This window comes from Rhamphochromis longiceps, linkage group LG4 (assembly GCF_057381845.1).
Source record: "Rhamphochromis longiceps isolate RC_006_pf linkage group LG4, R_longiceps_female_GT1.1, whole genome shotgun sequence".
Lineage (NCBI taxonomy): Eukaryota > Metazoa > Chordata > Actinopteri > Cichliformes > Cichlidae > Rhamphochromis > Rhamphochromis longiceps.
The window spans coordinates 3,433,425-3,459,342 of record NC_140560.1 but is presented as its reverse complement, the minus strand read 5'-3'; the positions used below and the strand labels follow the sequence as shown (position 1 = coordinate 3,459,342).

The 25,918-nt window shown below is 42.6% G+C and overlaps 3 protein-coding genes across 7 annotated transcripts in view; 1 reads left to right on the top strand and 2 right to left on the bottom strand.

Annotated features, from left to right (window-relative positions):
* Window positions 1–25,918, bottom strand: part of LOC146670826 (uncharacterized) — a 411,199-nt gene that overhangs the window by 326,864 nt on the left and 58,417 nt on the right. The window lies entirely within an intron of this gene.
* traf7 (TNF receptor-associated factor 7) lies at window positions 514–19,099 on the top strand. Of its 5 annotated transcripts, none has more exons than XM_085402919.1 (22): window positions 514–661; window positions 3,869–4,043; window positions 4,219–4,270; window positions 4,375–4,463; window positions 4,657–4,773; window positions 4,920–5,012; window positions 5,570–5,603; window positions 5,701–5,923; window positions 6,031–6,165; window positions 6,335–6,430; window positions 6,524–6,645; window positions 10,564–10,637; window positions 10,771–10,819; window positions 11,076–11,203; window positions 11,378–11,460; window positions 11,561–11,600; window positions 11,728–11,844; window positions 12,875–12,997; window positions 15,560–15,679; window positions 15,945–16,076; window positions 17,023–17,142; window positions 17,348–19,099. In XM_085402919.1, exons 2-22 carry the CDS (start codon window positions 3,930–3,932, stop codon window positions 17,360–17,362), a joined length of 2,076 nt encoding a protein of 691 aa, XP_085259045.1. In that variant the 5' UTR covers window positions 514–661; window positions 3,869–3,929; the 3' UTR covers window positions 17,363–19,099. The 5 variants fall into 5 exon arrangements, with proteins under 5 accessions (XP_085259045.1, XP_085259043.1, XP_085259044.1 ...); XM_085402917.1 differs by having other exon boundaries at window positions 4,372–4,463; XM_085402918.1 differs by lacking the exon at window positions 514–661 and adding an exon at window positions 1,267–1,352 and having other exon boundaries at window positions 4,372–4,463.
* The window catches only part of caskin1 (CASK interacting protein 1), a 122,797-nt gene continuing 120,567 nt past the window's right edge, over window positions 23,689–25,918 (bottom strand). The window contains exon 24 of the mRNA XM_085402953.1: window positions 23,689–25,914. Coding sequence (XP_085259079.1) covers window positions 25,818–25,914 — 97 coding nt within the window. The 3' untranslated portion in view covers window positions 23,689–25,817. The remainder of the gene's footprint in view (window positions 25,915–25,918) is intronic.

Here is a 25,918-nt window from a genome sequence, read left to right as displayed (position 1 = left end):
TCATATTATTGTCTAATATTGTCCAGTTCTGTGTCATTAAACGTGTGTATGTGTTTTTTTCTTTCAGTCCAGTTTATTAATCTGATTCTTTCTATCATAAACTGTAAACACTCGAAGATGCTGGCTGATATAATTTATCAGTAGTAGTAGTATTTCCGTGTCATTTGGGAATAAGTTGTCTATGAGAGTGGCGCAATATGATGGAAATAAGCTCATGTGTTCCAAATGTCGCCATTTCCCGAGAAATCACAGCATTTGTAACATTATTTTACACTTCAACACCTCTCCGCATCAGACCACCATCCACGTGCCCTGCACGTATAACGTGATGGTGGCCGCTCCGTGTCCGTGTCGGTCAGGAACCAATACGGAGGCTGAACTCGTCAGACTGTGGATTTACTTGGGAATAACGCACTTCCCAGTTGGTTTGCGGAATTTTACTGACAGCATCAAGTCCAATGGCAGGTCCGCGAGGTGCATTGTGGGTGGTATAGTCTAACAGCGGAGAAAAATATACTGATGAAGAGAACGCGTTACGAGTTCGACTACATGTCCCAGAACACACTGCGGTATCTTGAGCTGTGTGTATGTGAGGCAAAGAGGAAGATTTCAGAATTCGTCTAGAAAATTGTAGCTGCGCTGTTGTTAAACAGATATAATGGTAAGTGTGCAAAACTAAGCCAAAACGACTTTTTTGTAATCATGTTCTTGCTGAATACAAAATAAAGCGGATTATTCGACCGCTGTTTTTAGTTTTTCCTGCCACAGACTGTTAGTCGCAGTGATTGCTAATGAAAATGTAACATAAGCTAAGTTAAGCTAGCAAAGAAGATACTTAAGGTTAGCAATTGTCGCAGTTTACATGGTTGTTGACAACATGACTGCAGGCAGACACGGTTGTAGACCGCTTTCTTTTATAGTAGGAAACTCGCGCTTTACGCCTATTCGCTTATATATTCCGCGTTTAAGCATTTAGCCAGCTAGCTGTCTTTAACTTTGTTCCGTTGTGTGTGTGTGTGTGTGTGTGTTCGTGTTCCGCCCCCCTTTTTTTACGGGAATCTCCGGGCTTATGACAGCGAGTACAGCTCCGGAATAGGTTCACTGGCAGACTGTGCAGCCCACGGACCGCATACCTTTCCGTTTGCATCATTAGCTAGTTGTCCGGGTCACTGGTTTTTTTGGCTGTCTCGCCCCCCCTCTCCCCATTGTGCTTGTTTTGCTCCCTCTCTATGTCTCCCTCACTCCTCCCCTTGGTTTGACGGTTTGCAGATGTTGAGCACAGTTTCACAAGTTTAGCACACGAATAAGTTGGACTCGGTGTATATCTTTGGAGGAGCACTACTTTTAACAAGGTAGAAGGATTAGAGATATGCTATTGTTTGCTAACTATCTGCATGTGTACTTTCTATCAATATGTACATATACACAGTGTATATGTGTGTTTGTGTGTGAATGAGCACTCTTGCGAGGCAAACATCCGAGATGAATCTACAATTTGTAGAATTTTGAACTTCCTCTGCTGATCTGCTGCTGGCTGATGCAGCTTTACTCTCCCAGTTAAAAGACTTAGAATTATTTCACTTTGTCAATAAACACGACCTATTATGTTTTACCTTATTTTTTTCTGTCTTAATATGTAAGACAGACAGCAAATAGAAAAAGTTGCATTTCCTTCGAAAATGCTGTGTGAATGCCGTGTAGTAGAATCTGAAAACAGCAGAAGAAGGAGAACTATCTGCAAACACTGTGCAGAAGCTGAAGTCTTTGCTGAAAACTGCATTATTTGAAAGGGTACAGTGAACAGTGTCAAGAAAGTGGAGTGTGTGCAAGCGTTGAAGACGTGCGGCAACATCCACAGGTAGGATTGAACCTTGACCACCGGGTCTCACAGCGCCTCACGGCATTCGCACAATGATAGCAAGAGTGGAAGGGAAGGTTTACAACATGGTAGAGCAACTGCTGTGAAGGCTGGTTTGATAAAAGATAAAAGACAGTCTGGGCTGAAGGTGGCAGAAATGAAGATGTTAGGATTTTTATTGAGAGTGAGCAGGATGGACAGGATTAGAAATGAGTGTATCAGAGTGGCAGCTTAGGTTAGCAATTTGGAGATTAAGTTAGCCTTGCCTTACTGAGATGACAAAACAAATTTCCCACGTGTGGGACTAATAAAGGTTATCTTATCTTATCTTATCTTATCTTATCTTATCTTATCTTATGGTTTGGACATGTGAAGAGGAGGGATACTGGATATATTGGGGAAATGATCATCAAGATTGAGCTGCCAGTTGGAAGCATAACAAGGAGTTCAGAGCAGGTTCATGGATGTCACGAGAAGGACATGGAGAGGGTTGATGTGACAGGGTTGGCTGTGGCTCAGGCGGTAGAGCAGATCAGCTTGGTAGGTTGGTGGTTCGATTCCTGGCTTCCCCACTCTGCATGCCAAATATCCTTGGGCAAGATTGCCCTCCGATGCGTTCATCGGAGTGTGAATGTGTGTGAATATTTATTAGTTGCACTTGTGTTTGGAAGTGCTTGTATGAGTGGGTGTGATTAGGTGAATGAGGCATGAGCACTTTGAGCACTCCGGGAGAGTAGAAAAGTGCTATATAAGAATCAGTCCATTTACAGAGGAGGTTGCAATGGATAGGGTGAGCTGGCTGTGGCCAAAAGAAGAAGATATAAATAATTACAAAATTGGATGCTCCTATGAAATAAAGATGGGATATATGCAAGAAATCCTTGGGAAACTAAAGCTCCAGCTTCAGTTTTTTCTGCTCTTGGCTCTGTATTATGTCATTGGAGCAAATTTCCTAATATGGTCATCTCAGCCACAAAGCACAGTCAGCAGAAAGGTGTGTCAAACGGAGGGGGGGAAATGAGCATAAGTCCACTTCAAGCTGACATCTACTTTTTTTAATGGTCTGAAAATCAGTCTTCAGATGTCTTCTTTTGCCTGACCAACAGTCCAAAAACTACAAACATTTAATGCACTGACTCAGAACATGTTCTGTTTAGACATTAGACAAATCAAAACAGTCTGAATTTCTTAATTTGTTGTCAGTTCAGTAACTAAATAATAATATTTCTCATTCTCAGTAGTCCATGTTGTTACTTCAGTTCTGAACCGTCCCAAAACTGAAAAGCTTTCTTGTAAAGCAGCACGAGGCCACGGTTTGTTCACAGAAAGACAGGAAATCCTGTAATGACATTAAAAAAAATCACATTACTTTCTATCCTCTCAGATCAGCTGGGCCTCAGATTTCAGTCTGGGGGTACCTGAGGAGTTTTTTGTGTGTATATTTGTGAATGAGACAAACTACACAGTACTAGCAGAGAGGAAACAGAACTTTTTTTGTTTTTAATTTAACAAATTAATTAACGAATGACTGAACTTTGAACTTCCTGTTATTGCTGGATTTGTGCTCTGGGTTTTCTGGATAGTCGGATTCAACAGACTAAAACATAAAACTTCTTCATAAACGTCATCTTTTCTGTGAATTGAAATAATTATGTTTGATTGTGTTGTTGTGCTTGAGGCCAGTAAAGTAGGTCAAACGTCGCCTTAACAACAGTAACTCCACTGTGTCGTTTCTTTTTCACTGCGTTGCCTCTCGTGTAGATTAAAGCTGTGCTGCAGCTTCTGGCAGTTGCTGACATCCCTCGAGCCAACTGTGGGCATGTGGCTTTTATTTTTAATTTTTGTTCTGTGTTAAAACATAACTCTAACTTAAAGCAAGCATTACGTGCTTAAGCTCTTTTTACTCGGACTTCTGTAGTTCTGGTCGGAGGGAAATAACCATACCAACTGATATCGTTTTTACAGTATGTGTCACGCTAATACCCTCCTTGTCCTTTTACCTCTTCCTAGGCCTAGCAGTCCAGCTACCTGATAGTCTTTCCTCACATATTCTGAGTGTGTGCTTTGGGTTATGAGCAGTGGTAAGACTCCTCGTTACAACCGATACTCCGGAGGAGCAGCGATAGCTAGCACAGCAACCATCCCCAGCAGCCCCTCCAGCCCCTCAGCAGACTCTGGCAACGGGGTGAGAGACACTTGCAGAAATTTGAATCATGTAGCAGGATTAGTATTCATTGTACACTATTGCTCATTGTACTCGTGATCTGCAATGTATTCCCATCACAGCTTTTGTTTTATTTTAAAATAAACGGAAACTTTGACTCTGAGCTATTCCGTCTGTGCATCTTTCTTCACTGCAGAGCAGGATGGAGGCCTCGTTTGCTCCAACTTTCTCAGCTGCTGGAGCTAAAGGTGACACATAATTAACACACCACTGCGTGTTTGCTTGATGTCACTGAAGTTTTGTTTTACTGTAGTGTTCTTTCCTCTGAGTATTCCCCTTCTTTTTTCAGCAGAAGGCTCCAGCACTTACAAGCAGCACAGACGGACTCCTTCCTCCTCGAGCACTCTGACCTACTCCCCCCGTGATGACGACGATGGAATGGTAAGCACACATCAACTCAACATCCAGTTCATGATAACGTAGTCAAAGTGATCATTTATTGGACTAAAACATGAAATGTTTTCATGCTCTGCATCTTTTTCATATTTGCATGCATGAGGATTTGCTGTGATACCGTTAGTGTGGGATTTGTTTATGAACTCTTCTTCCTCGCTGCTTCTTTTCCCTTCCTCAGCCTCCCATCGGTACTCCTCGGAGGTCAGATTCGGCCATCTCAGTCCGATCTCTCCATTCCGAGTCCAACATGTCCTTGCGCTCCACTTTCTCTCTGCACGAAGAGGAGGAGGACACGGTATGGCAGCCGGCACTTATATTTACTCTACATATATGGAAGCAAATATAAACAGATGCCTTGCAGTACATTCAGAGATCTACACAGACACACAGAGCACAGTTTTGGAGTTGAGTGAATTAACACAAGTTTATGTTTGTGAGCAGGAGCCGCAGGTCTTTGCTGAGCAGCCTTCAGTCAAACTTTGCTGCCAGCTGTGTTGCAACGTCTTCAAGGACCCCGTCATCACCACGTGTGGGGTGAGTCTTCTTTTAACTTGTAATCTTTTTCTTTCTGTCCGTCTGCCTGTGCTTTGAAAGTTGTTCCTCTTTTTTTCCATAGTTTGTCCAACTGCTTGTAAAAACCTCCAACAAATTTCATCACAGTTGTGCTCGGTTTCCTAAAGGTTTGATTGTGACTCTGAAAAAGTGCTAAAACTGACATGCTGTTGATATCCAGCTGTCAAATAAATAAAATAGTGATGACAAAGGACTGCTTGAGAAAGGGGATCATACAGGGCACATCCAGTTACTGGATTTCTGACTAATGTGAATTGGAATGAAAATAGACCTGTTTGCCCTTTTTAATGACGTACTAAAAAAACAAACACATTTCCACAATATTCTAGGTTATTCTAAATGCACTAGTAGAAGTGGCTGTAAATCCCTGGTGGCCAACAATTTCTGCTAGTGTTGCAGTAAATCAGAAAAGCTGCCACTCTTTGTTAGATGCATGTGTGACTGTCAGGGCTCACCAAATATCCAGATGTTTTAAAGCAAAGTAAAACTAAACTAACTCTAACTTCCTCTTTCTGCAGCACACTTTCTGCAGACGATGTGCCTTGACTTCAGGTAACCCTAAAAAATGTGTAACAGACATTTATTGCAGTACAATTTTGAAGTTTACTCGATTTTAACCCTACCTAATTAATATTTGTGCTCCTTGCAGATAAGTGCCCTGTGGATGCAGCTAAGTTAACGGTTGTGGTGAACAACATTGCAGTAGCCGAGCAGATTGGAGAGCTCTTCATCCACTGTAAATACGGCTGCAGGGCTGTAGGCAGCAGCGCGGCCGGCGCCACGGCCTCCAACACCTCAGTGGCCGGGAAACCTGGAGCCTACGAGGTGGACCCGCTGGGCTGCCCGTTCACAATCAAACTATCTACACGCAAGTAAGGAAACATTCCTGAAATCTAAAGTGAAACAAAGAGCTGTATGGTCTGTTTGTATCCTGTTAAAAAACATTTTCTGCTTTCATCGTCCCAACATCTGTTTGCAGAGAACATGAGGCCAGCTGTGACTACAGGCCCGTGCGATGCCCAAACAACCCCTCCTGCCCGCCGTTGCTCACCATGAACCTGGAGGCTCACCTCAAAGAATGCGAACACATCAAATGTCCACACTCCAAATATGGGTAATCCTAAAACAGCGCTTTGATGTCTTATTTTCACCTTTCTCCAGCATATTTTGTTCATTCTATGAAATTATTTCTTGCTTTTTTCCATTGGCACTGTTACTTTACTGTATTCATATTTGCTCTGTTTTACTTGTCAGTAATCTGCATCTTGTCTCCTTGCCAACAGCTGCACATTCATAGGCAACCAGGACACATATGAAACACACCTGGAGGTCTGTAAATTTGAGGGCCTCAAGGAGTTTCTGCAGCAGACTGACGACAGGTGAGCTCAGATAAACAGACTTTTGTTGTGCTGAACCGTTTCTGTTAACCTCCCCATCGGTCCTAATGTGACGTCTGACTTTTGCCTGCTTAGATTCCATGAGATGCAGCTCACTCTGGCTCAGAAGGACCAAGACATCGCTTTCCTACGCTCCATGTTGGGGAAATTATCTGAGAAGTTGGATCAGCTAGAGAAAAACCTGGAGCTCAAATTTGGTGAGATGACAGAAAAGCAGAACTAAGAATCAGTTCTCTTTTTCTAACATTCAGCAACATCATTTGCATATTTATATGCTTGGAAGAAGATGTAGTTGAGCTTCAGTGAGCAGGTGGGCTGCTTGTATGTGGCTCAGTGATGCTGTATAGCTGTCAAGAAACAGGTGCTGTGGTACCTCAGGTATACAGCTTATATAAAGAATGTGTTTTAAATAGTTCACTTTGCCCAAGTATTCAGCAAAGCAGTGCATGTGAAAGACAAGTACAGACTCTCAGACTAATATCATGGATAGATCAGACATGTCTTCACACTTCAGCTTATTTGAGTATTCAGTATATTATCAGCACAACATGTACTGAATACCAAGATGTGCGTTTTGTTGTTATCGACTCTAGGAGCCATCAAATTAGATTCAGTAAGAAGATATTGGCTCATACTTCCTCTGGATGTTTCACAGACTGAAGGGAAGTTCCGACTTAGTTAAGTTACTTAATAAGGCTTTAAGTGGAACTGTAGTTGTTGGTAAATAGTTTTATTTTGGTCAGGCCAGTTTCCAAAGTCGCATGGACCTGTTAGGATTATTTTTAGTTCTCCTTTTATTCTTGAGCTCTTCTTAGAGGAGCTTTGTTCAAAATAATTTGTATTCGTCTTATACCATACATGTGTGCAAAAATATTTATCACGATATATATTTGAAAATTTGCGATAACGATATAACTGACGATATAATTGATGCGAGACAAAATACAACTCCACAACATTACTAGCACAAAAAACCCATCCATTTATTTTCACTTAAACAAGCAGCTGTTTTTTTTATGTGCATTAAAGCTTTATAAAAATGTAACAGTGCAAATGCAAATTCCTTGCTGAAGGTTTAACCAAAAGGCATTTCCAGTAGAAATGGGCTGACATATCCTGAGCATAACCATAATATCCACTGAAGTTAAAAAGAGGTGCTTTGCAACATTAAACTGCAGTGTGCCAAATAAAAAAGTCAAATATGTATTTCTCGGACCATAAGGTGCACGGGATTATAAGGCACATTAAGCGAAACAAAGCAGTCAGATAAATCAAACTTTATTCAACTCATTCTTCTTGCTTCCTCCACTTCTGTACCATCGAGTCATTAATGCTGTATTCTATCACAGCGGCTCTATTCCCATGTTGTTGCAGTATATTAATGACTAACCTCGTATTGTGGATGGATTATCTCAGTTGTTCTCCTGACTGAAGTTTGGTCCGTTTACAGCATTCTGCCATGCGATTGCATTTGTCTCTAACCATGAAGAACCTTCACGTTAACTTTTGAGGGGAAAAGTGTTAGTGTTCGTCCTCCAGCTTCACTGTGTTTATGCTAACACAGCTGTGTCGCTAGCGACCTGTAGCACATCATTATATCCGGTCATTAAGTGATGACGTGACGAATCCTACTTCCGGGCCTAAAGTAGTCTGCGTTTAATATGGCTTTTGTGTTGTTAACATGTTTAATGTTTTGTATTTTCTTCTATTTGATCTCAAAAAGCTCCTAAAACAGTCAGTGATCACTGTTGACCTCCCTCGGCTTTTATTACCGCTAATCATTTATTTAAGCTCAGTTTTTAAAACCTTAGGATGTAACTACAGCCCAGCCCATGCAGCAGTATATGAATGACTAACCTCGTATTGTGGATGGATTATCTCAGTTGTTCTCCTGGCTGAAGTTTGGTCCTTTTACAGCATCCTGCCATGCGATTACATTTGTTCCTGACCACCGAGAACACTCACGTTAACTTTTATCCAGTGGAAAAAAAGTTAGCTTGTTTATATTATGCTAACATAGCTGTGTCGCTAGCGGTCACGTAGCACATCATTATATACCAGCTAGCCCAACTTCAGTAACCCTACAAACGTCACTGCTGTTTAGTTTTCTGTCTTCATTTATGCTGGAAGTGATAACAGAGCTGTACGTTTTAATTTGTTTCCAAAACCCCGCAGTCAGGACATGCTATATTATATTTAGATAGCAGGGAGTTAGCTCGCTAGCTTCTAACTTCTAACTCCGTTAAATGTCATAAATTCCGTTTTCATGGATGCCTGGATGTTAAACTCAATTGTTACGCCTGGTAGAACAGAACGCTGATCATTTTATTAAAGATGAAAGACTTTAGACAGTTTTTCAACTCTCAGTAATGCCATAGTGATCGTTTGATATATGGACCTGCAGCGGAGTTTAGACCCAGACACGGCTAGTGACGTCAGACTTAACGACCGGATACCAGGTAGCCCAACTTCAGTAACCCTGCAAACGTCACTGCTGTTTAGTTTCCTGTCTTCATTTATGTTGGAAGTGACAGCAGAGCTGTACGTTTGATTTTTTTTCAGAATTTTCTCAGTCAGAACATGCTATATCATGCTTAGGTAACTAGTGAGCTAACTTCCGCTAGCTTCCTGCTAACTTCTTACGCCGTTAAATGTAATGAATTCTGTTTTCATGGATGCCTGGATGTTAAACTTCATAGTTGCAACATTTTTACAAACTAATTCTGGTTCATCCATTTCACTCAACAATCTGCTTTCCTCCTCCTCATTCTCTGTTACCGCCGTGCTTTTTCGGCACTGCGCATGCGCGTTTTACCCAAATTCTATCGCGATGTTTCATTTTCTTATCGTTGCCTAACATTGTACCAGTATTACAGTGAACGGTATAATATGGCCCAGCCCTATGTGCAGCATCTTAGTTCATCCTCCGTCTGAAGCCGTCTTAGCTCGTCTCCCTATGATGTTTACTTTCTTTTGAATGGCTGCCAGTGGCGACTCATTGCACCATCATGGGTCTGTGTCCCCAACATGTTTGTATAAATATAAACATCCACCACTTGCAATGTATAACAGCAAACCATTAACAGCTGTAGTTACTTGCTGACAGAAGAAGTGCAGGTTTATCGGGTTTGTTTTTGGGCCGGAAAGGAAAGGGGGGTATGGGGAATGGAGATGATCTTGGATATGATGGAGTGTTATCCATGTGTGAGTTAAAATTGGAGCCTTTTAAGAATCTGCATCACGTGCATCTCCTTATGCGTGTTGTCTCTTAACTGTGTGGGTAGGGTTGAAGGCTACAGATTTAAAAACTACTAAATCAGTCGGCGTGCTGCTACAGGTAACTGCTCCTTCAGGAGCTAGTAGGAAACCCTCTCAAATGCTGCCTTATGCTATGCTCTGTAATGGAGAAACTATGTAAGAAAGTAGCACTTCATGATTTGCAAAATGCAGCACAGACTTAAAATAAAAAGAGACACATAACCTGGGTAATTAATATCCATCCATCCATCTTCTTCCGCTTTATGCGGGGCTGGGTCGCGGGGGCAGCAGCCTAAACAGGGAAGCCCAGACCTCCTCCCCAGCCACCTCCTCCAGCTTATCCGGGGAACACCAAGGCGTTCCCAGGCCAGCCGAGAGATATCTCTCCAGCTTGTCTTGGGTCTGCCCTGGGGCCTCCTCCCGGTGGAACACCTCACCCAGGAGGCATCCTTGTCAGATGCCCGAACCACCTCAGCTGGCTCCTTTCGATGTGGAGGAGCAGCGGCTCTACTCTGAGCCCCTCCCGGGTGGCCAAACCTCTCACCTTATCTCTAAGGGAGAGGCCAGCCACCCTTCAGGGGAAGCCCATTTCTGCTGTTTGTATCCGCGATCTCGTTCTTTCGGTCACTACCCACAGCTCGTGGCCATAGGTGAGGGTAGGGACGTAGATCGACCGGTAAACTGAGAGCTTCGCTTTTACACTCAGCTCCCTCTTCACCACGACGGACCGGTGCAGCGTCCGCATCACTGCAGCCGCAGCACCAATCTGTAATGAATAATCATAGTAAACATTTAGTTGTGCTTTTTAAAGTTTTTCTCATCGTCTTAAAGACCTTGTGTGTCTGCGTGTGTTTCAGATGTGCTGGATGAGAACCAGAGCAAGCTCAGCGAAGACCTGATGGAGTTTCGTAGAGATGCCTCCATGCTTAACGTAAGTGTGTGTGTGTGTGTGTGTGTGTGTGTGTGTGTGTGTGTGTGTGTGTGTGTGTGAGTGAACTGGAGTTTATGTGACTAAGAAGCCGAGGTGCTGAAATATTACACAAATACTTACTTTGTCCCTCCAGGATGAGTTGTCCCACATCAACGCCAGGCTCAACATGGGAATCCTGGGCTGTAAGTGTCTGTTAGCCTTTACTCTTCTCCTCTCTCAGCATTGGGTGAAAATCTGTGAAAGGTTTAACCTGAAATTCAAATTGTAGCTCTGCCAGCTCTCAGGATTGCCCTCCTCCCCCCGCTCACGCTTTTCCATTTCCCTTTTCTTTATCCACCTTTCAGTTCTTAACCTCTTGTTTCAGTTATTTTCCTCGCACTGTGTTTCTCCAGTGAAAAATGCAAATCCACTCTATGCCGTCTTTCTGCCTGTGTGTAGCATACGACCCCCAGCAGATCTTCAAGTGTAAGGGGACATTTGTGGGCCACCAGGGTCCCGTCTGGTGTCTCTGTGTCTACTCCACTGGAGACCTGCTCTTCTCTGGCTCTTCTGATAAGACGATTAAGGTAATGGCTACACTCATTTCCCCGTTTTTGTATACGTGCTATTTTTGCCTGCTCACTCCTGTTTCCAAAGAGATTCAGACAACTTCCACATATAACCCTGTTTTGTAGAAAGTAGGAATTGTAGAGTTGTTGTTATGCACAGAAATACTAAGTGACGGCTTCTCTTCCTCTAAGGTGTGGGACACCTGCACCACCTACAAATGTCAGAAAACCCTGGAGGGTCATGATGGCATCGTGCTGGCTCTGTGTATCCAAGGGTAACATAATTCACACATGCACACATGTTGTAATCACTGGATCTCTATCAGCTGCAGGAATCTCAGGATGACTCAGTTGTATTTTTTTTCCTCCCCATAGTAACAGGCTATACAGTGGCTCTGCAGATTGCACCATCATTGTAAGTCTCTGCGTCCTCCCTCTTTTAGGACCAAGCTTATAAAATTTCACGATGGAATGTGTTCATACGTCGAGAAGCTCATTTATTTGCATCATGCATTTCCCCTCCAACTGTGCATCTTGCGTAGGTGTGGGACATTCAGACGCTCCAGAAAGTCAATACTATCCGTGCCCATGACAACCCCGTATGCACACTGGTCTCCTCCCACAACATGTTGTTCAGCGGCTCCCTCAAGGCCATCAAGGTACTGTTATGTGCAGCATATTTCACACAGTGTATGTTGGGGTATTTTATGTTTTTCAAATCTGTAGAAGTAGACGGATTTGCCCAAATCCTGCACAGCTGACATCTGCAAAGAATATGAAAATGTGAAAAATGAATAAACTTGGACTGTAGCCTTTAGTGACAGAGAAGAAGAGGATGCATTGGTGCTGTATGTCGGTGATGTCAGTGCTCCCACAAAAGGGACTTTCCCTACTTGAGGCTTTCCCTCCCCCCGCTCCAACCCCCTTCACTCAGCCTTTCTCAACATCAGTTCAGTGACAGATCACACTTGAATGTTTCCACCTCTGCTGTTTAAATTTCTGATTTCTTGTTTTTTTGTTTTTAAACATGTTTCAGGTCATCAGATGACTTTTAGCGTTAGAAAAAGTTGACCAGCGTAAATAAAAAATGCTGCTTTTAAAAGAAGATTTCATTTATTAAATTAAACACAGTTATATAAACCTCCTGGGACAATGTGAAAAAGTCTTTTCTCTTCTAAATGTCAGAACTGGTTGTGACAATCATGCGTTTCTGATATTTGTCTTCATATGACTGCGGAGGAATTTTGAGCCTCTCTTCTGTGCAGAGTGTGTCAGTTCAGCCACATTGGGGGGATTTCCAGCATGAACGCCTGTTTAAGGTCATGAAGCAGTTCAGTCTGATGTGATTTTAACTCTAAAACCTTCATTTTGGGGGGTTTGATATTTGTTTTGAGCCATTCAGAGATGGACTTGCTGCTGTGTTTCAAGTCCTTTTATCTGCCTCAGCTCAGCTGTTTGCTTGTGTGAGTGTGACAAACTAGCTTTTTGTGGTATGTTGATGAAGGTGAAGCTGAAAATGAGTCCAGTATTTAAAATGTCCATGTTTTACTCTAGTAAACAAATGTTTTACCAAACGTTTAATATTTTTTCACCATCTGGTATTTTTGTAATTTTATTGACTGTTCTCTTTGGATCCAGTACTTTTTTCCTCCTCTGTTAGTTCAGTGGATTTTCTTGTCGTGTGTGTAGGTTTGGGACATCGTGGGCACTGAGCTGAAGCTGAAGAAGGAGCTGACAGGACTCAATCACTGGGTTCGAGCGCTGGTGGCCTCCCAGAACCACCTGTACAGCGGCTCGTATCAGACCATCAAGGTAAGAAAGAGCAATGTTTACCTACTTATGTCCAATCATAACTCAGCAGCTATAAATGATTCAAACAAAATAAAAAAGCATCATGAGACTGCATATTTCCACTTTACGCGAGTCCTTGGAGCCAGAAGGATTCCTGGATCTGGATTCCTTTGTGCTGTTATGTTAAACATCTCTAAGTTTTGTTTAAATTTGATGCGTACGAACACGTTTATTCAACCTCCACACAATGTGAGGTTTATTTCACAGCTGCCCAAAACAGCAATGGTAATAAACAAAATCATTTTTTATTCCACCAGCAAAATTATTCTTTAATCAAAATGATGTTTTTAATGCTAAAATATAATTATTGTTGTTACCCATTAATTCACAAACAATTACACAGTCTTAACATGCTTTACTTTGTTTTGACTAAGACGCCAAATTCCAGTTATTTACTTGAACTCCTGAACAGAGAAAATAGTTTTTGATGTTGAACGTTGTGCCTGATTCATTTCTGACTGCTCGGAGAAGTCCAGTGTTTGTTTTTGTTTCTTTTATTCACGTTTTAGATGGACAGAACCTTACGAACATAAACTACAGGAATGATAATATTGTCAGCTCTCTGTCCTTTGCTTATTTGCAAAAAACAAAACAAACTGAAATGCACAAAGCAAGACGGGAAGAAAAGAAAAATAAACCCAAAAGGAACAAAATCAGCTGGGAAACAACAACAAAGGGCAAAACACACAGGTGCCCAGGAACTAAAGACGACCTCGGCCACTGGCTGTATTAAACATTTTCTTTCTTTTACTGGCTGCAAAGAAAAAGAACAAACAACAACAAAAAATATTTGAGTAGGGTTTGGAAGCTGGTGGTCGATCATTTTGGAGCCAATGTGTAAAAATAAAAAAACATCCGGAGGAAGATGGACACGCAGAGCTGGACGAACAGCCAAACATACATTTCGGTTTTAATGCAGGCACTGCTGCTAGTGTGTTGGGCTAGGTCAGGGTCTCCAGCTTTGTGTTCTGTCATCTCTGGGTGTTGGTGGGAGTACTGAGCCCCCGTGTGCAGTTACAGCTGCATCCATGAGTGTATCCCCTCAGTTATGTTCTCAGCACTGACAAAGGTTTGTGCGTCGGCTTCATTCACTTCCTCACTGTTCAAAGTACTTGGAATGCCTGTGTGTGTGTGTGTCTGGGCTCGTTTCATGCTGTGTGTTTGTGTATGCTCACTGTCTTGCTGCAGTTGGCCACTAATGACTACCTCAGGGACATCGAAGGGAGAACAGAGAGCAAAGCGAGAGGGACTGGTTGTAGGAACGAAGGACAGTCTGTGGAAGAATGACGGCGCTCTGTTATGTGACGCCTGTGAGCGAGCAGCTGGTCTCTAGCCATCGCTTTAACTGGAGGAGCCATTTAGAGACGGTTTCCCGCAGAAACTGTTCTGACACATGTTGGCAGCATTCGGTGACGGTTAAGCTTTTAAATATTTTAGCAGCTTCATACATTTGACACAGACTGGATGCAAAGTCCCCAAAGGTCTGTTTGATCCCTGGATATAGTTTGTTTAATTGGAATCATTCGATGGTATTATTTTTGTGGGACAGTATGAAAAAAAGACCCTTTGTGTGGCATCACAATGTAAACACACTCTCCTTATTAACTGCAGGGGAATCGGTTCGACAAACTCAGTCCTGGCTCAGCTCTTTATGCTCACGTTGTATTTAATAAGTCCTAGAAGCACAACATTGAAGATATTTATGAGTCTGTAATGGGTAAATGTTTACTGTGACTCTGGAGCATTGAGGCAGATTCATGTTTTACGTTTCACAATAATTAGTTAAAGTGAGTCGACGTGGTGGGAAAGGCTGGGCTTGAAGTGACATTTCAGACTTGTTTTCTACAGTTCTCGTCACCTGTCCTCATGTTTTCACTGTATTTCTCTTCATTTTATTTGAGAGCTTTTGAAAACATCTAAATCTATAACAGGCAGGGGGGGCAATTGGCCTCTAATGGCATAAAGGCAGCATGTTTCCACAAGGGGGAGGAGTGGAGATCAAATCAGAGATGACGGGAGAATGAGTGCAATATTCAGCAGGCAGCCAGACACGTTTGAATCGGTGATCCTGTTTCCTGTTAGCCAGATGTTTGTAAAGAGATTATACAGCAGTGTTCTGTTAATGCTTAGTTAACTGTGCTCTAAGTTTAAATAGAGGATTGAGAAGACCTCCTGCATGTTCCTCTGCTCTCCTGTCAGCCCTGTTGTGCTGTACACTGTGACTCATTGACTACACAACAAATTTCATGTTTTTCATAACTTATGAATGATCAGATTCATCTATGAAATGCTGTGGTTACAGCTTCCTAAATGTTTTCAGTGCTGTGTTGTAATTGGCCAGTTAAACCGTGTGATTCAGTGGGGATGAGAATTGATGGCTTCCAGCTGCTGAGTAACTCACTTTTTCCACTGCTGATAACCGAGCGTGCGTGTCTGCGCGCTGTGTTCGTTCCCCTCGGGTCAAGGACGTTCCCTCGCGCTCCTTTTTTCTCCACTAAACTGCTTTCTGTCTGTGCGTGTCAGATTTGGGACATCCGCTCTCTGGAGTGTGTTCATGTCCTGCAGACCAGTGGGGGCAGCGTCTACTCCATTGCTGTCACCAACCACCACATCGTCTGCGGCACCTATGAAAACCTCATCCACGTAAGGCACAGTTTCATTTCCTCTGTCGTTCTTGGCAGTGGCTAAGCCCGTGTCACTGATCCCGTTGGACGCACTGATCTCATAGTTGCAAAGGTTTTTCTGTGGATGTTCAGATTACAACCACAAAGCCTTAGCAAGTCTGTCTGACATGACCTGAAGCAGTCCAGCTGGGGAAATTGCTACAAAGCTGTTTTCTGTGTGTGTTTGTGATGATGATGCAGGAGGAAGGATGGTGGTAATGGTGATGTTTGTGTGTCCTCTCCAGGTGTGGGATATTGAGTCTAAAGAGCAGGTGCGGACCTTGACGGGTCACGTGGGGACAGTTTACGCTCTGGCCGTCATCTCCACCCCCGACCAGACCAAAGTGTTCAGCGCTTCCTATGACCGCTCCCTCAGGGTGAGTCGTGTGTGTGTGTGTGTGTGTGTGTGTGTGTGTGTGTGTGTGTGTGTGTGTGTGTGTGTGTGTGTGTGTGTGTGTCAAGCTGGATGCATTCCACTCAAATACATTTTAGTGCATGGTGTCATTACAGAATTACAGTAGTTTGACATCTTGTCACATATTTTCCTCCCACTCTCGTATCCGTTTGTTTAGCTTAAGTCAAAAAATGAAAGTGGACACAACCATCTTAACCCTGTGCTCAGCTGATGAGCGTCCCTGTCAGCGACGCCCCCTACATGATACAACAGCTGCCGCTCAGAAAAACACATTTTCGTCCCAAAGATGTTAATAACGATGTAATAAATATATACAAGGCTGTGATCGGGATGGGCGGAGCCTGAGTGAGTTCACATGAAAGGAAACGAGATTGCCTGGTGTGGAAACAGGATGTTGTAAAGGGTGACGGGCTGTGACGGACATGGTGGTGGTGGGATAGTTCACACTGTTGTCAGTAGTTTCTAACTTGATTTTTATTAGGTGGTTAAAGGGACGAGACACGAGCACTGTGGTTTATCGTAGTGGAACTAGTTTCAGTGCTCTGAGCAGCTGAAAGTTTTGTTTCATATAACGAGCACACTTATCTTTGTAGGATGTGTGCAGATCATTGATTAACAGGATCAGATGAGATCACAGATGGTTGTAGACTTTTTATTTATTTTTAATCGTCTGTGGTCGGTTTAGTAGTGGGCGGGTGTTCTTGACACCACTGGCCCCCACACTCACCTGACCTAAATCCAACAGAGCATCTGTGGGACGTTCTGCTTTGGTCCGTCTGACGCTGTCAGGTTGCACCTCACTCAGCGCTGTCCCGGGAATTCCTGACGACACCATCCCATCATCTCATCCTACGAGTCACGCTGTGCAGGGCCAGACATGACAGCAGCGCTGCGTTTGTGTGTTGTAGGTGTGGAGCATGGACAACATGATCTGCACCCAGACTCTGCTGAGACACCAGGGCAGTGTAACAGCGCTCGCCGTTTCCAGAGGGCGCCTCTTCTCCGGAGCTGTCGACAGCACTGTCAAGGTACGACAGATCGCCCCCACCCTTAAATCTGAGCTCAACCCACCCGCTGCATCAGCGGTTCACCTTGTCACCTTTTTCTGCTTATACCAGCATCTTGTGCGTTTTCAAAACTAGATTATTAGAAATATTTCTTTTTTCATTCTGAAAGCCGATGTATCCCTGTGCGCGTCTCCTGTCTTACTGTGTCTTTTCCCGTCTCCCTCAGGTGTGGACTTGCTAAACGGTCCGTTGGCTCCACAGGCGTCCAGCTCACTTCACCTCCCGTTAACGTTTCCGCGCAGTTCCCACCTCAGCACGCATTTCTTTGATTGTGATTTACACACTCCTTAGTGGCCTCATCCACCTGTGCATTACAGGGCACAGCGAGACAAAGCTGCCTTACGGTTGCACCACACTGGACTGACTGGACGCTGCACATTAACCCGAGGTGTGGAGAGGACTGCGGCTGTGCTTTTTTTCACACAGTCGACGGTGCTGCCGGCTTCCTGCAGACGAACTTCACCCATGATACCCAACACATACTGTTTAAAGGCTGGCTTCACTACCCTGGGTGGACCCCATGCAGATACCGTATGTTTATTACGTCATCGATGATTTAAGCTTGTATAAGTGAGCAAAAGGCGTTCTTCTGGGCAAAGGCCTTCATCCACGGCGTCACGACTCCGAATGTTTCATTTTAATCATTTTGACAAACCCTCTGCCTGGTTAGCAAACCGGGAGCACTCCACGTGTCAACCTCGTCCAGCAGCTGTTTGTCCAAAGTGCCAGCTAACATTCTCAAGAGTTTTAATCCTGTTTAAAAAAGAAAAAAGGTAAATTGATACTTAATTAAATATCAGTTTATTTCTGTTAAACAGTGAAATGTTTATAGCAGTGTGTGCAATAAAAATATATTTATGAATGATATAGTATTATGTACAGAATCAGAGCTGATAAATCACATCAACCAGATGTTGGGCTGACACCTGAGCCACATGTTGGTGTTTCAGGGCCACAGCAGCACTTTTGTTAGTCCAGCCTGCACATTTTTCCTTTTTTAAATGTCGACTTTTCTCCTCAAACTAGCTTCACTGATTTCTCAACGATGCACCTCGAGGTAAAAACTCAGCCGGGTAGTGCACACCATTCTGCTGCTTACACTCCGTTCACACTCCATCAGATAACTGATCTCAGAGTCCGCCTGAGTAGCTTCATAAATCAATTTCTAAGCAGTCCAAGATAAAAGCGTCTCCCTTTCAGCTGAAGCGTCACGTTGGTGGTCGCCCAGTCCAGTGTTGTGAAACCAGCCTTTCGAAAAACACTTTTTAACGCAGCAAAGACTTTTAAGAGAAAGATCTATAGATTTAGAGTTTTACATTTGTGCCATGATGGAGATGTATTGAGATGTATTGAGAGCAACTCGACGGTTGTAAAGTCGTGTAAGATAACAGAGAGGACGACTCACCCCGGCCTGCAGGGCGGAGCGAGAAGGACGACCTGCGTGCATGCACGTGCCTGTTATTGTCTATACATGAGTGTTTCAATGAGTGCCATATGTGTGGATGAAAAATAAGGAACAGCTGTAATGATGCCTTTTCCTCTCCTCTGTATGTCCCTCCCTCCTCTCTGACCACAGAGTAACACAAACAGTTGACTGCAGTTAACATTAACTCCCCGACGAAAAGGCGCCTGTGCTTTCCTAAATGATGTGTAAGGACCCATATTGGGTTGACAGTACAGCAGAAGGGTTGAAATATTCTTGTGATAGTCGGTGAGATTCAGAGACTAAATCAGAGTTTCACGGGTGTTTAATAGTTTGGCTGCAGCCTCGTGAGGGAGGCAGAGGAAGGGAAGAGAGGAAGCATCTTCACTGGTCACACTTTAAGTGATTTCTTGTATACTTGTAATCATGTAAGCCTAAGTTGATCGTTGATCAATAAAAGTGTTGGAGAAGCGTTCGTCTGATTTATTTGATGAAATAAAGCACCAAAGGACTTGAGGAGGAAATGATCGGAATCCTTTTGGAACGTAGCGTATCATCATATTTCATTCTGTTGCTAAATTAAATGAAAAACTTGGGTTTAATGTAAACTGCTGTTCTGTGTTTTGCGGCAACACTTTTTGTTAGAGTCATAACTAGAGCAGGAAGGGAGACTGTGACCACGTATCAGATTGGGGTCATTTCTCGTTGGTCTAAGACCATGAGAGTGTTCACCAGCAGAGGTGTGATGTTGAGCAGGCTGCCTGTTTAGCTGTTTTCGCTGTTGTCATAAAATCAGCCGTTTTTCAGGACTACTTCTTCCAACATGTGGTAGTTGCTTTTGCTTTACTGTCATCAGGGACTAACAACAGCAAAACACAAATGAAATTAAAACTTTTACAGTTTTTACTGAAAAAGGTCGAGAATGTACATGAATAAAAGATCTAGAATAGCCAATTTGAACTATGAACTGTAAAACTCACCGTGCTCTGCCTGTACAAGCCTTAAATTCCTGGTTTTTCATGTGTTGGAAGAGGGCCGGACAGTGTATGCTTGCAGATGGATGACAAATTATATATGGAATATAAAAAAAAACATGCAATAAAACGCTAAAAACACAACAAAAATAAAAAAATAATTTTCAAATACACAAGCAAAAGACCAAACAAGAAAAAATGTCATTTTTCTGTATAGCTCCATAGCACTCGCTATGGAGTCGCTGCTTACAGGAACTATCAGGATTTTTTTTTAGATTGCACAAACTGTTACTATAGTTTCAAGAAATGTTGAGAAAACCTGTCGGGTTAGGGCATGTGCAGGTGTCCTGCTGATCCTTGATCCATCACAGCTGATTTAAATGGCTAAATTACCTCCTCAACAGGTCTCCAGAGGCCTGGTAATGAACTAATCATTTGATTCAGGTGTGTTGACCCAGGGTTCGTCTAAAACCTGCAGGACACCGGCCTCGAGGCCTGGGTTAGGGGATAAAGGGTGAGCTGGGATGGCACTCATACCTGTGTCTATAAAAGACTTATAAAAATTACAGTCCAACCTGCAATCGCTCTCAGGCAGACTAAGGTTATAATCGCTGTGTAATTTATAAACGTAGACGGACTTCACACATGTTGCAATCAGTCTGTGCTGGTGTGCACAACTCGTGTCGTCACTTTGCAGGAGGAGGCCTGAGTCAGCTGGTTGCCAACAGGTTGTATTCTGGTTATACTCCTCTACAGGGTTGCTGAGCATCTATTCGTTTTTGTAGTTAAATTGCTGTCATGCAACAACTACATCACAATTTGTGGAGGAATTTCTGGATTTCTATTTTAGATCTATGAGGCTCAAAACAGACTCTCAATGCAAATAGTAAATGTGAATTTTTGCATATGCAGACAGCAACAGATTTAGATTTTTATCAATGAATCACAGACTGACTCCAACTTGTTGCTGTCTTGAGTCTCCTGGTCTTTGAAGCAACCATTTCAAAGGTATTAACATTTCAAATTTCACTGTCCAGTATTACGGTACTGTTATCTTTCAGAACGAGCGTGGATGTTCACCAGCCTTTACACGAGGTTGGATTACGGTTAGAGGCTGAATGGCTCATTACAATCAATCTTTTTTAATATTTTTGAAACATTTGCTAATTTTATAAGGTCTCATGCGAATCATAAACAGCTACATTGTGCTCTGCAGAGACTCCTGTCACCAAGAAATAAAAATGCAAACAAAAGGAGGCTGTGAAGTTTGTACAGAACATTTATTTATTCAGAGCAGATGGCCATAAGATGCAGTCACTGCAAGCACACCACTGTCCAGTCACTACAACACACACGCACTCCCACACACACAGATTTCACACAGTCAATAGCAGAGCAACACATGACACACTCTCTCAAGCATTCGCATACAGTCGCTGCAGAGCAGAGGAGACACCACTCGGGTGTCTGTTCAGATAAGCACAGGCGGAAAATCAAATAAAAACAGTTTGGCTTCATCTTTTGTTAAGAAGAACAAGGGATGAAAAGTACGTTTTCTCCACAGCTTATTTGACCATCTGTGTGTGGGTTTTTTCACCTTAGTAGCCTCACCCCAACGCCCAAGTACCAAAACACACTTCAGAATAATTCCTACGATATGAAGGATGACCAAAATGAGACCTAAGGAAGGATTGAAAAAGGCAAACCTTTATCTCTGATATGATGGCGGATGAAAAAGCGAAAGTGTCTCAGCTGTAAGCTGCACACAGTACAGCCAACCCTCAAAGGTCAGACCACCAGGCATCTGTCGGATGTCACCACAATGACATCTAGTTTGTAATAACAGAGGACAGTTTGGTACAAGGTAAAAATAACTCAAGGGGAAAAAAATTAAATTTCATAGAAATATGCACCTACACATCTGGTGACAGCTGGCTCAATCACTTTCAGTAACAATTTACTTAACTAAGCTAAGGAAGATGTAAAAGAAATTGAGCCATTACTGTTTATGACAGGACTATTTGTTGTTGTCCATGTTTTGAGGGATATAGTGGGTTGGGGTAGCTTTTCACTCAAAGCTAGATCAGAAGATTGATACCACTCTCATGGCGTAGCTTAGCAGAACTACCTTCAGCTAACGGTTAGCATAATTAAGCAAACATCTTTTACACAGCGTACATTTGATGCAAAATATCACAAACTCTTAACAGGAATGAAATCTAACAGTCTTGCACAAGTTTAAAATTTCAATTATGTAATTAGAAAAAACGTAGACAACAAAAACGTTAACGATCATCGACCTGGAGATAGTTACACTCAGCATGAAACTACCTCCGGCTGGTTGTTAGCCGCGGTTAGCAAATTTCTTACACTAAAGTTTTAGCTGGAATGAAAACCAAAGAGTCTCGGGCAAAGTTGAACTTGAACTTATATCTCATTGTTCAGTTTATATGATTATCTTAATGAGTTCAAATTGAGCGGACAACATGTGAGACTGTGGTTTTCTGTTTAGCTTAGCACTATGAATGTAAACTGTAAAAAAAGAACTACTCCTGCTATGTCAGAAGATAATTGTAGATATCACACATCGATTTTTGTACAAATGAAACAAATCAAATATTCCCTAGGAAGCTAGCTAGCTTTTCCAGAGAGTTTTCAGTCCTTTAATTTTAAGCAAACCTTAACTAACCAGCTGGTATCTGTGGCTTCACTCTGAAAGTGGCATTGATCCTCTCAGCTAACTGGGTAGAACCACGTTTATTTTCTAAAACTTTCTTAAACATTGTGATAATGTAAAACTTAACATGCTAACACAACAGATCCACAACATATTTCTTCACAAAAGCAGGAGAAGAAGCTAAAATGTAGGTATTTTTTTAAAACTGATTTTCTGTCATCCAAGCCAACTGCACACTGATTTCTGTGCCTGGTGTGGTGCCAGGGGCTTTTACAAAAGGGGTTGGGGGGGACCCATATCCTTGAAGTGATTGGTCTGTCTTTAGAATGATGCAGTGGTAGCGGAGCTTCCATGAGGGTGCTTCCTAGAGTGAAATGCCTCTCCTGGTTTTCAGAGAACCGGGGTTATGCTAGTAACTGAACGTTTCATTCAGTCGGCTGAGTTTATGGATTAAAAATCACAACTCTGTGGTGCTGGGGAGGGCAGCACGATTTTCATACCAAGATATCAAGTAAGATGGCAAACTGGAAAAAGAGAGTGATGCCCTTATATTATACATATCCATCTACTGTATTGAAGTCAGACCAAAATCACAAAGCAAGGCACATGTTTCAAAGAAAAACAAAGACATTTAAAACTATACAAAAGATAACAAAACGGAACAAGAATTGCTTATACTATACACATCGCCACACCAGGACACATGTACACATGTAGGCGCAGAAAAAAACAATACAAAATAATAGTAATAATATTAATAATAATAATAAAAGAACACTTCCTGGAAACATCCCAACATGTTATCCTACAATGGTTCATCAGCTCAGACCACTTAAGCATGAAGAAGCAAACTGATTCAACACTCAGATTAGATCTGTTTACTTTAAAAATAGTCTTCAGAATGAAACACACTCATAAATACACTTCTTCTTATATATTTTTTTCAAATATCCATATATATATAATCTCTATGTGATCGTAATTTAAATACCACGACTATTCTCTGAGTTCTTATTCATTTATATAAACAGTGTGGCTGCCAGCGTGCTGTGAAACCTTGGTTTTCTTAATGGGCAGAGGTGCAGTTAGAATCTCAGTATTGCGCCAACTTCTGGTTTGAGGAGCTGCACTCGAAACAAACCACCAGGCTTCACACATCTCTGCCGCCACTTCCTCCAATCGAATACTTTTTATATTTTCATCCCATGTACACGGTGTGATCGCACCGTGTAGTAACCATGGTAATGCCGATTACAATGGTGGTGATGTAGATTGTCATGGCAACATAGGGTGGGTGTTTGGGAGTGTGTGGGACAAGAGCAATAGAAAGGTTGTCAGTGGAAGGGAGCGTGTTATCTTAGTAAAGGAGTAGTACCATAAGACCTTCTTAACAGGTTAAATGCAGGTATTTTGTCATGAATATTAGGAATTCAGTGGAAAATCATTGACTAAAAGCAGTCTGCAGACTCAGCTAGACTGTATCTTTTTTATTGGCCAACACAGTGAATCAAAGTAGTTTTTATATAGGTTTTATCAAAAGAAAAAGAGGCTTTAATAGCAGATAGTTGAATCAAATATCTAGATCGAATGAAAACACCTTTGTGTAATTGACTTTACAGGTACATTTAAATGTAGTTCCATTTACACTTTTGCTTTTCCTGCCGTGGCGTGTCTGCTATGTAAAAGGGCTGCGGACACGAGGATGTTGTCGAGTCACAACGAAGTTCAGTACAGCTGTAAATCTGATGGCTTCAGACTGAGTGAGAAGGCGTGAAGTAGAATTCACACATTAAGATCAGAGAGGAGAGAAACAGCTGGAAGAAGCTTGGCCCGGGGAGTAAAACACTCGTCATAATCAATAATCACAATTCACAGCACGAAGCACGGCGGTGGCAGCATCGTGCTGTGGGGGCATTTATAAATGACATATTGAGATCTGTTTTCAAATACTTGTTTTTAGTTAATAAGTGTTGGAAAAAACCTCTATAGACTCTACTCTGACTCTGCATTGGACAGATTGAATGCACAGCGACTCCAAATAGGCCCCAAAATGGTATCAGGTGCTCTGTAGCAACCACTGCACAAAGCTGAAAATGAAACACATTGGGAAACCTGAAGTTTTTTGCAACATCTCTTTAGTCAGAACAAGTTTTTCATTGAGCTGAGTTGAGTTTGTGGCAAAGCTTTGTCTCTCTAGACGTTCAGCTTCACTGTGGTGCTTGTGCTGCACTGTGCAAAGTACTTAGAAGCAGCTAAGACCAGTTTAAGCTTTGCTCACTTGCCTGACTCTACTGCCTTTACCTTACCTCACGAAATGCATGTAATCCCTTTAACTCTCTGAGGTATAAGCCATCAGAGGTGGAAGCCCTAACCCGCCTCTAATCATGTATTCCATGTTCACCAATGGTGGCTTCGACCTCCTATGGCTAAATCCTTTCCAAAATGAATTTGACCGACTTTGTCCCAAACACAACCTGCTGTACACTTTTGTTTTCTCCCTCCCCTTCTCTCTTTATTTTATTTATTAATTGTGCACGCTCCCTTGTGTACGTGTGTGTGTGTGTGTGTGTCTGTAATCAATCTGACTGCATTGTGCTTCTCCTGTGTGTGTGTGTGTGTGTGTGTGTGTGTGTGTGTGTGTGTGTGTGTGTGTGTGTGTGTGTGTGTGTGTGTGTGTGTGTGTGTGTACAGGGTGATGACGAAGATGTGGCAGAGATGCAGCCAGGACAGGAAACACAATCTGATCCTGAAACACTCACATGCATACATCTACCACCCTGTTCCTATTGCTCTCCTTCTCTCTCTCGCGTGCACACAACACAGACACACACACACACACACCTCAGGAGCTGAATAGTCTCGTTTTGGTCACGGATAAAGAACAAAAACAAAAACAAATCCATCAAGTCATTTACATCATCACAACACCAGAGGTCACCATTCCACACAGAACCAAGACATCAAACCAAAGAGCTAAAGATTGATATTTATCAGTATATTATATATTACTGTGCTAATGCAGGACTTTTTCAGTAGATATAAACTCTCCATGCTTATAATGTACACATACCATACTATGATTCATTACACAGTTGGTTTTTCATTCTGTATTGGTTTTGTTTCTTTGCTCGCTTTGAGCAGAAGAGTTCTTTAAAGACTCACATTTTGATTGCAGTCTCCTCCTTTTTGTTGCATTTCTTCATCTCTCGTCATTTGTGTGTTTTTTCTATTTTCTCTCCTCCATCACTTGTCTTTGGTCCTTTCCCCAACCAACATTTCTCTTTTAGTCTCTCTATCTATTCCTCTTTCTTGCTCTCTCCTTCTCTTGCCAAGTCTGTCCGGGCCTGCGGTGCTGCTCCGTTATCATCAGGAGACGAGAGGAAGAGGAGGGGATGGCGCAGCAACAGACCGACGGACGGATGACAGGGAGGGGTGGAGGGGAATGATGAGAGAGAGAAGGATGAGGAGAAGGTGCGAGATAGAGAGGCGTGTTGCCCGTTGTGCCAACTGAGTCACTTCTGATGCAGCGTTGCTAAGGAGACGCACCGGCTGGTTTCTGTAGTTACTCCAACATGGCGTCAAGCTGGTCGGCGAGGTCATCAAACATGCTGCCGATGTCGTCAAGGATGCTAACTGTGGTCTTCTGCTCGGCCACAGAGCTAG

Coding starts and splice junctions, on each gene's coding strand:
- traf7 (XM_085402917.1), top strand. CDS start 3,930: ATGAGCAGTGGTAAGACTCCTCGTTACAACCGATACTCCGGAGGAGCA. Junction 11,461..11,560: donor CTGGCTCTGTGTATCCAAGG/GTAACATAATTC, acceptor TCCTCCCCATAG/TAACAGGCTATACAGTGGCT. Junction 16,077..17,022: donor CCTATGACCGCTCCCTCAGG/GTGAGTCGTGTG, acceptor TGTGTGTTGTAG/GTGTGGAGCATGGACAACAT.